General features: G+C 38.1%; 1 protein-coding gene across 1 annotated transcript; it reads left to right on the plus strand.

Moving 5' to 3' along the window:
* The first annotated feature begins 400 nt into the window (after positions 1-400).
* On the plus strand, positions 401-7,319 carry LOC306866562 (insulin-like growth factor 2). The gene is made up of 4 exons (XM_079411825.1): positions 401-587; positions 1,909-2,059; positions 3,976-4,157; positions 6,021-7,319. The coding sequence occupies exons 1-4, from the start codon at positions 519-521 to the stop codon at positions 6,255-6,257; spliced, it is 639 nt and encodes a 212-aa protein (XP_079267951.1). The 5' UTR covers positions 401-518; the 3' UTR covers positions 6,258-7,319.
* Positions 7,320-10,638: the final 3,319 nt, after the last annotated feature.

Below are 10,638 nucleotides of genomic sequence, written 5' to 3' on the forward strand. Positions count from 1 at the left end.
AAAAAAAAGTAATAAAAGTAATATTAAAAAGTAAAAGTAATATTTTACAGTATTACTTATTTTCCTGTTTATTTACTGTTTTAACTGAACATGTATTTTTGATTTGGGTTAGAAATGCTGTTCAAATCATTGGGGGAATCAGCCTGCTAATTGCTTGATGTCATTACATTTCACAGAAAATGTTGGATATTTTAATAAGGTGTTATGTCATATTCTCTAAAGTTCATTGACCTTTTTGTGATCTGGAATTCTTGGAAAAGAGCAGCAGGGAACTGCTGGAGATTGACTGACCGCTTCGAGTTGCACCTCCACGGACATGCGCGCCCGAGGGGCGGGGGGTGGAGGGGGTGTTAAGGGGCGGGTTTGAGTATATAATACTTCTCTCAGAGAACTTTTGCCTGTCGCCTGATTTTTGGGACAGCTCCACACACCGTCTTAACACCAACTGGGGAAACTAAACCGACCTTCTTAACCAAATACAACAGTACAACATTTTATTTTTTATTTTTTATGTTGACATGGAGGACCAACTAAAACATCATTCTGTCTGCCATACCTGTTTGAGAACAGACAGTGCCATACATAAGGTAAAGAAAGTCTTTTTACAACCTTTACGGAATCTTGGACATATCTGGATATGAGTAGTTAAGTTCTCTTACATAGAAAAAAAAATCGTTTTTATAGACTTGCAAAAACAGAATCGCATTTTAAAAATCAGAAATTGACACGATCGGATTTTTCTCTCGCACGAGCGGTTCGCGTAATGCATTGGAGATGTTTTTGTCAATCTAAACTGCTAACAGCTCTAAACACCTTGACAGCGCTGAACTCCTAAATAAGGACAATAAGGCATTGTAAACATTAACCCTATGCATTTCTGCAAAGCTGCTTTGAAACTGTGAAAAAGCGCTTTCCAAATAAAAACTGACTTGACACTTTATTCTGGATACGCGCGCAGGAGAAAGACGTTGCGCAAGGGGGCGACAGCAGTTTAAATGAGCTGGATTTAAGGAAATTATATGATGAGTTGTGAGGAATGAGATAGCTGGGTATATTGAGCAGTCTTGCAACTCGTTGAACGTTGTGTAAGAGTGTAAAGGAGGAGATAAAATCTCTTGGATAACAATTGATCTTCTAGCGCTGAGCAGATAATCAAAAAGTCGATGCATGCATGTAGAATTCCAGCGTATTTGAAGAATTGCATTGGCGAATTTAACGCACTGGAGGAACTAATGACAGATACCCACGGACGATGTTGAGGATAATTGATCAGCAGGCATTTATACCTTAAAGCATCATCTTTATGGTGATAAATTACATGCATAATTGAAAAAGTGCAAAGTTGGAGGTCATGCATGCACATAAATTCCCAGAATGTATTAAGAACTGCATAGGAGGACTATTGAAGAAACAAATTACAGTTCCTCAGGATCTGACCAACAACACTGAACTTTAAGTTGAAAAGGTTCAACTTAAGTATTATTATTATTTTAAGTATTATTAATCAACAGATATATAGACCTTGTTAAAACTGACTAGAAAAAAACATGCATGTACAAATAATGCATTAAATACTTTGACTAAATGCCTGTTGTGGACTACAATGCATGCTTTCCAGGTCATGAAGACATGCTTTTCCATACTGTGCATTGACATACTGATTTTGACCATGTGATCAGGCAGATAATTGAGTTAATTGAAAAGTCGATGGCCATGCATGCACACACTGAAGTACTGCATTACTGAATTCAATGCCTTGAGGAAACTAATAATAGTTACTTAAGGAAAACGTTCAGTATTAAGTTCAGGTATACATGGGATCTTCATAAAAAGAGCAGCTTTATACATTAAAAATGAAATGCACACTTTAAAACGGTCTAAACTAACTAAAACACGTTATCTCCGCAGGTCATAAAGATGTACTGGTCCATACGGATGCCCATATGCATACTGTTTTTAACCCTGTCTGCCTTCGAAGTGGCTTCAGCTGAAACGTTATGCGGTGGAGAGCTGGTGGACGCACTACAATTTGTGTGTGAAGACAGAGGTTTCTATTTCAGTATGTACATTTGCACTTCGTATTTTATTTGCTTTTGCTTAGGAGTTGGAAAGTCTGCCAATTGTATGTCGCAAATGACCAGAGTTACGAGCGAAGTCTCGGCAGATTTTGCTGACTGGGCGCATTCTCTCACAATATCTGTGATTGCATATGAAAGGGATGCTAAATGAGCCACAATGGCCTGGTTGTTTACTTGCACATTCCGCCAGTGAAAGTAATAGTACCCAAGTGGCATTCCATTCACCTCTCCAGAAATGTTCCCAGGCTACACTCAATTGAAAAAAAAAGTTGTTTGTCCTCTTACATGGCTGGATGGATTGAGACAGCTTCATTAATAGTTTAGCGTTACAGATATTAACCAATATGTTTAATGCGATACAATAGATACATCTGCTGGTTGTACACTGCTTGCATGCACGGAGGGGGTCGAGAGCACAACTTTTTAAATATTTGTCGTCTTACTCACGCCAGCACTGACAAACAGACAAGGCCTTTGTGTTCTTTTGGCCGCAGAAGCCTAACTACCCCGAAAGATCATTATCCAATTTGGGCCAGCATAGATTTTCCCCCCTCTATCCACCAGATCCACTCTTGTTCAATGTTTCCCATCCTACAATCAAGAACTCCCTTTCAAATCATGGCAACTGTGAGAAGCACAAATAGTTTGCATAATATTTGACTGAAAATCAATTGTTCCTTCCTTTTCCCAGTCCGTCTCCCTCTCCTCCATTACTGTGTTCTGTATCTTCACTCTTTCATGCCAAGTCTGTTATTCTACCCCTCCCCCTTCCTCTCTTTCATGCTCCCTTTATCTCTGCTGAGCTGGCAAAGGACAAGGTCAAAAGGATATCCACCATTTACTCATCCAAACAGAAGCAAAGACTTTTGCCCTTCAACTCTTCCGCTGTCTTATTTGTAGGCTTTCGATTTTCCTTTCCTGGGAACGCGCTGTCGGTGAATTATTCGAAACCGATTTTGAACTGCTCAATTAGACGGCATAACAAGATCAATGCGGGCGAGAAAACAAATAAACAGACTCCATTTTATGCCACAGATTTTGGCGTTATGATACACCGCAGATGCATCCCAGTCAAAACACAATGAACTGATAATGAAATCTGCTTTGACAATAGAATCAGGCCACTGTAGCTTGATTTACATTATTAGTAGGGTTTGTTGAATGTGTTTGCATGTTTAATGGTGACTGTTTAGACAGTTTGATCCAAATCTCCTTCTTGCAATGACAGTCAAAACTAGCTGGTCTGATTTAAGATGGCTAAAAAACACATCTTAAACCAGTCTATACTAGTTTGCTTTTCTTAGCTTGTATGTTGGCTGGTATTAGTTAGTTTTTTTCTTACTTTTCAGCTAGTCAGTGCTGAATGATTAGTTGGACACCCAGGTTGTCACTAGCTTGGCTGGGCTTGGAAACTATCTTAAAACTAGCAAACCTGCTTAGGCTGGTTTAATCTGGCATTTCCATTAGAGTTAGCTAGTCAGACAGCCATTCTCCCAACTTGACTAGTTGACAAAAGCCCCAAACCCATTTAAACATCATCTGGCCCATCTATCCAGAGACCAGCAAATCAGTTTAGCCAAGTTTACAAGGATAGCTCACCCAAAAAGATGAAAAATCATTTACTCACCCTCATGTCCTTCCAAAACTGCATATAATTTTTCTGAGGAACGAGATATTTTGAAGAACTCAGGAACTGTCCAAGCAACAAAAATCAATGGAGTCCAAAACAATATTAGTCCTCAATGACTTTCATTGCATGGACAAAATAATGGTTTGGAGCACAGGTTTGGAATTGAGAGTGAGTAAATTATGACAGAATTGAGTGATTTTGTCTGAAATGTAACCAGAACAATCCTAAAGTGTCTTGAACTCATGATCTTCATTTGTATCTCTGCAGGTCGACCAACTAGCAGGTCTAACAGTCGACGTTCTCAAAATCGTGGGATTGTGGAAGAGTGTTGTTTTAACAGTTGTAACCTAGCTCTCCTAGAACAGTACTGTGCTAAACCTGCCAAGTCAGAGAGGGACGTTTCAGCCAAGTCCCTACAGGTCATCCCGGTCATGCCCACATTAAAACAGGTACGTTGGCCGTGGGAAACAACAAAAACTTTCCAGCACTTTCTCACGCTCACCATCTTGATCGTCCTGTTCTTTCTGCTGAACGTGTGCATCCTGGCATGTGGGTTAAAGAAAACAGTGAGCCAGAGTCAGGAACTAGTAAGCAAGTATTGCCCCAAAACTGCTGACCAAGTGGAAAATTATATGATAGAAGAGATCATACATAGGTTGAAATTTTCCTGTTGATTTGACATTACATACTTGGATTGGGTTACAAAACCAGTGTCTCTCAAAATGGCCTGGATGTTGACTAGATCAGTGGTTCCCAACCTGGGGGTCAACCAGATTTCACAGCGGGGGCACGGGAGCAGATATACTTTGAGGTAGGGCTGGGCGATAAAACGAGAACTATAATTATATAGTGATATAATTTCCCTCGAAAAACCAAGTTCGATAAATATTCAATTTAATGTTTATATGTCAAAAGCGGAACAAAACAGCGCTACTCATTTGAACCGCGCCACACGGACCATATCCGCTCGGTTCAAACAGCGGCGCAGCGCAGAGCGAGCTGACTAGAGCAGATGTGTTTACTCACCGATCACGCAACCATTAAACAGCGCTGCGAGATCCAGTGAGAAGCGCTTGAATTCAGCGAAGAACACAAATGACTGGTATAAACTAGTATCAGTCGATATCAGTCAACTGATATAAACTAGTTTAAATCCAGATAAAACAGTGTTGACAAACAGCAGAACACTGCGTGCAACGATACAGTCAGAAGGCTTTTGAATCTACAAATCGCCATTGTTTACCATAGATTTACTGTAGTAACACTAACTGCACCATGGTATTGTGGCAGAAATGTGGGGCTAGCGTTTGTGCATTTATAATAAATGTATTTAGACTACTGTTTTACATTTAAATAGGCTACCTAGAAACCATATAGTTGCATTTTTACCACAGTATTGAGGTGCTATATCTGTGGATTTTATCATGATGCTACTATGGAAGAACAATGGTTAATTTTAATAAAACTCAAACAGTCAGAAAAATTAAATTTCCCCATATGAAAAAGGAGGTTGTTGCAATTTTTACAGATGTTACTGATTTTGATAATGAACATAAATTTACATCTGCATCCTAACTCAAACTACTACTGTCAACTCAATGTCAAATGTGCATTTCTAAGAGACAAAAAAAATAAAAAAATATATATATAGATTACATATGTGTACATAGGGGGGGCCCATGAAAAAAAGGTTGGGAACCACTGGACTAGATGGTTGTACACTGGGGACAAATTGCCTTTATCCCCCTACTTATTCTCCATTTTGAGTTTTCATTGAGTTTTATTCTATGTTATTATGTATAATATATGTTTAAGAGATAGTTTGACCAAAATTAATAATTTCCTCACCAACATGTTCTTCCAAACCTTTACGACTTTCTTCTGTGGAGCACAAAAGAAGGTATTTTTATGAATTTTTCAACTATTTTTGTCCATACAAAGAAACGCAATGGGGTCCAAAACAAAAATGAACCCCACTGAGTTTCACTGTATGGGCTAATAAACAATGAAACTATTTGGAAGAACATGAGGGTGAGAAACTGATCAAATACTTTTATTTTTTAGGTGAACTAACCGTTTAAGGTATATGAGAATTGGGCAAGAGAAATTCAAGTGGATGCTCAAGTTGTTGTCTTGAAGGATTTTTGGCTATTTTTGACAAAATATCTGCAAAGTCATTTACATTTTTAGTTGAGAAGTTTGAGTTTTAGAGGGTTCTGAATCTCACTTTTAGATATAATCCAGTAGAATCTGTGAGAATTCTGACCTTTCTCTAGAGTCAGTTCCTAACGTTATTGTTATTCTTGCAACAGGAGGTCCCAAGAAAACACGTGACCGTGAAATATTCCAAATACGACATGTGGCAACGAAAGGCCGCCCAGAGGCTACGGAGGGGCATCCCTGCCATCCTGCGGGCCAAGAAGTTTAGGCGGCAGGCGGAGAGAATCAGGGCCCAAGAGCAACTGCACCACCACAGGCCTCTCATCACGCTTCCCAGCAAGCTGCCGCCCGTCCTTCTTCCCACAGAAGACTACGTCAGCCACAAGTGAAAGCAGGATCATTTGCACAGAGTCGATGAAAAAAAGACTAGGGGATCAAAGCTTTTTGTCTCTGACGTCATTTCTGTGGCAGTCCTCAACAACCCTTCTTCCTTCCCCACCAGACGTGCTCACATGCTCTTCCAGTTTCTATTCTTGCGGTTTCGTTCACCAACAAAAAGGCACATCACAAACAAGAGGAACGCAATTCAGGTGAAGAAGCAAAAGAAAGAACGAAGAAGCCGCGGAACGCCAAACGTTTTGCTGGTTTGGAGGACATCGGAGCGCGAGGAATAGCTAGAGCTAGCATGAAAAAACCCATTCCACTGCATTCTCCCGAGACAAAAGTATCTCTCTTTTAGGCCTTTTACATATTAGTTTGCACCTGTAACTATAAAGGGACAGCCACACTGTAAGGAATTGTTGTAAAATTAGATTCCTTTTCCAGCACCTTGTAATCACAAATGAAAAGCAGAGAAGAGTCTGCAAATTGCACATCGCCACGGATTACGTCAAAGTTCTTGTTAAGTAAATAAAAAAGGCACTATTTTTTTATGGACTATGAACGTGTGAACGTGTAGCTCAAAAAATGTCATGGTGCTAGCTTTGGGAACGGACTCAAAGGAGAAGGGGGTTGAAAAGCACGTTTTTTTTTGTTTGTTTTTTTCCTTTGAAACTTTATTAAACTTTCCGTTTTAAGGAAAGTCGACTTTTGAAAGAGAAATCAAGAGCACGAGGGATATCGCTGCCGTCGCAATAAAGGAAGGAGCAGTGTGGGGACGCCGAAGGGATCATGTTCGAACGCCTGGACGTGGAGAACTCGTCTCCTTTCGAGCGTGGCTGCACAAAACCCCTGCTTTGCACTGCAGGAAGAAAAACATTGTGACCTTGAAAAAGTGGGATGTTTGTATTTTCTATGTTCTTTTTCGTGAAAATGCTTCAAGGAAAAAAGGAAAAAAAAAAAAAGCCCAGTTTGGTTTCTGGTACCGTGACATTCTTGTTGTTGCAAAATAGGCTTTGTGTTTTTGTAACGTTATTTTACAGTTCTGAAAAAAAAGGCACAAATATCAATTCAAAGGGAAAAAACGCAATAATGTCAACTAACATATATTTTTAACGTTTATCCGTAGTATTCACATGCTTTTGCCTGAAAACAAATACTTGAATATATATATAAATATATATGAAATTAATATGAAAATATATATTATAATTAGTTTCCAGGGACTTCATGTAATATTCTTTTAGTCTGAGCTGTATCTTGCGTAATGAGCCGCCAAGCTTCTTTTTGTTTGTTTGTTTAAGTTCAAATATTGGCACTGTATAAAGGCATTATTTATTTTGTTATAAAATTATATATTAAAATCGGTCCAAATACAGTAATATACATAGCACTGATGCTCAACTGATGGATTTAATTTTATATGCTCTCTTATTTTCCCATTTTACATGTACATGCTTATTGTAGATGCTTTGTACCAAAAAATATTTCCTTTTTTTTCCTTTTGGTTCACCACAGAGCTATTTTAAAATCAATATTTTAACAGCAGCTGTAGCCTGGATCGCTAAGGCATGTTGTAATACAAAAATAGGCACATACTCAGAAGACTCTCTCTCTTTCTCTCCCTCCCGCATGGCTTTTTAATCTGCCAAATGGATTTCTGTTTGTAAAAAAACAAAAACAACTACAAAAAAAAAACTTGTTTAACTTTCCTCACGAGGATCTGGATAACCCGGTCTCTATATACCGTGATTGTACACAACCCCCTACAGTTTAAGCCACTTTAGTGCCGTTTTTGTAATCGTATCGTAATTTTTTTGGCTTCTCTAAGGTAGTAATCTTCAAAAGAAAGCCATGTTTTGGGGGTCAAGAAGAGTCTCCAGGAAGATGGAGATTTTGTCCCTGGTTCAATGTTTTCTGTTGTTGCTGAACAATTGAACTGCAATCGTAAAACAAAGTAAAAACGAAACCAATATGATGTCACCAAGACCCATTATGATGTCACATAGAGTGGACTGTTTATACATCCCCTCAATCTTGCCATTTTACAACAATATGCCCTAAATCCTCTTATTTCCTTTTGGTTGGGGTGTGTTTTCAAGTCCTCCATATATCTTCATCTCAGTTGTTGAAGGGCTACCGTACTTAGTTACCCTAATACTCAGGAAATATCAGTGGATTTATGTGAAAAACCCAATACAAGGCCATTTGTTTTTTGCAGTTTCTCAGCCAAGCACAAGAAGTCAGTATCGATTCTTGTACGTGCCCCATCTTTATGGTCATTAAATGATACTATAGTATCGCTTAGTACCTTGGAATTTAAAGGTCTAAGTGCCTGCAGTGTATCCCTCTGCCTTGATAATCGAATATTTATCTGATTCAAATCAGTTTTGACGAAGCAGTGCAATTATTATAATTACTATCATTATTTTTATTATTCAAACATCCCATATTTCCTAAGACATTGCCATTTTTCTGTTGTTATTCAAACAAGGCCTGCATCCACTTGTTCTTTCCAAACTGGTTACTTAACTTTCCATGCGAAAAAGGCGTGTAAGGAAAACACATCTTTTTGTGCTAAAAATGAAGGGATCTTTTGTCTTTCATTGGCAACGGTTTAATATCAGTAGCCCACGCAGCCTGTGTGTATTTTAATTGATTTAATAACCTCTGCACGCTAGAACGTCCGAAATGCACAATTCATGTACTTTCATTTTTAATATCAATAAAAAACATTTTATCAAACATGTTTCAGTGTGCAAGTGTATGTGTTTTTATTGCCGGGTTGCATTGTAAATCATTTAGTAGATGTACAGAATTTCCTTGATGCTTTTAGGCTGATCTGCAGAAGGTGAAAGTGTGCCAACGGAAAATAAAATGCACTAAAATGGTGAGCAATTGACTTGGGAGCAGATCCACAACAGCTTCACACATTACACTTTGAGGAAAAAAGGTACAAAAGCTGTCACTGGGGCCGTACCTTTTCAAAAGGTACACTTTTGAACCCGAAAAGAAGTGTATTTGTACCTCAAATGTATATATTAATACATAAATTGTACTTATTAGTACCTAAATGGTACATGATATTACCCTTTGTAATAGTACGACCACAGTGACAGCTTTTGTACCTTTTTTTTCTGAAAGTGTAGGGTTTAACTCCAGCTCTTGTAAACTTTGCAACTAGCAGCGTTCACTCTAACATCTCCACATTCACACGAAATAATGATTTGTCGAAGTCTCTCTGATGTCGCATTTGAAAAATATAATGTTTTCTGTGTTGAGATGTCAGAGCTTTTCCCTTCTTTTTTGGCAGATGCATTATCATCTTTGATATTCAAGTTTGTGTAGATTCTGATGATTGATGTTATCATGTTCAAAAGAGCATCTTGTACTTATTTGCTACAAATTTGCTTATTTAACCTAACAGTGACCTAACCTTCAATATATTGTTTTAATCTTACATTATAATATTGCTTTGTAAATTTTTTTCATATTTAAATTAGATCCCAGAACTCAAATGTTAGGCCCCTACTATATTTGCCTACCTAAATTAAGATGATCATGGTGTTTATATGACAAGCCTAATTCTGTAGATTTGCAAAGGTTAAGTGTAGGCTAGGACTCCAAGTAAACAGTATCTAAATGTAACAGAATGATGTTACCATCTAGACATGACCGATCATGACTTCATCCTGCAAAGGTGCAATAATCAAAGATAAGCAATTGTAGAAAGCAGCTTTAATAGATCTTTATCGCACAAAATCATTTATTACACTGAGTGTAATCTTTTAAAGGACTATTTCACCTGAGACAGACAGTTCTGTCATTATTTACTCACCCTCATGTGTCGTTCCAAAACCCGTATGCAATGCAAACATGGAAATATATTTTATAGTGTCTACATTGGTTATGACACCAAACCAATTCCATTTTTGTCATTACAGCATGATACAGCACAATCTAAACTGATCACTAGCTTGATCGCTATAAACTGCTGGCAAACGCTATCTAAAGGAGTGGTCACATTAGAGAAACTGCAGTGAAATTTCACAGGCATTATCTATTGTTAATAGTATAGAGATGCATGAATCGCAACACACTCACTGTTAAAACCAACTGATCCTTATGTGAAATCTGTGTGGGGAAATTGAAACATGAATTCCTCTTGAAATGGCTGAATGTTTTTCGCTTTTGTGGGCCACAGAAAAAAATAATGTAATAAAATAAAATGACATGAAGAGGAACACTTAACATAATATTTTGCAATTCCAAATGATTCAGTCAAGCACTTAGCGTGGGTTTTGAGGCATAAACTTGGTTGGCGGGGTTTCGTTGGTGATCATTTAGTGATGTGAGGGGGGGTCATCACCAAGTGGTCACCAACAAAAAGTA

This window comes from Barbus barbus (assembly GCF_936440315.1).
Source record: "Barbus barbus genome assembly, chromosome: 48".
Lineage (NCBI taxonomy): Eukaryota > Metazoa > Chordata > Actinopteri > Cypriniformes > Cyprinidae > Barbus > Barbus barbus.

Bases quoted from the DNA above. Each gene is read 5' to 3' on its own strand.
- LOC306866562 (XM_079411825.1), top strand. From the start codon at position 519: ATGGAGGACCAACTAAAACATCATTCTGTCTGCCATACCTGTTTGAGA. The intron at 588-1,908 runs GTAAAGAAAGTC...TTATCTCCGCAG, and splicing joins CAGACAGTGCCATACATAAG to GTCATAAAGATGTACTGGTC. The intron at 2,060-3,975 runs GTATGTACATTT...GTATCTCTGCAG, and splicing joins AGACAGAGGTTTCTATTTCA to GTCGACCAACTAGCAGGTCT.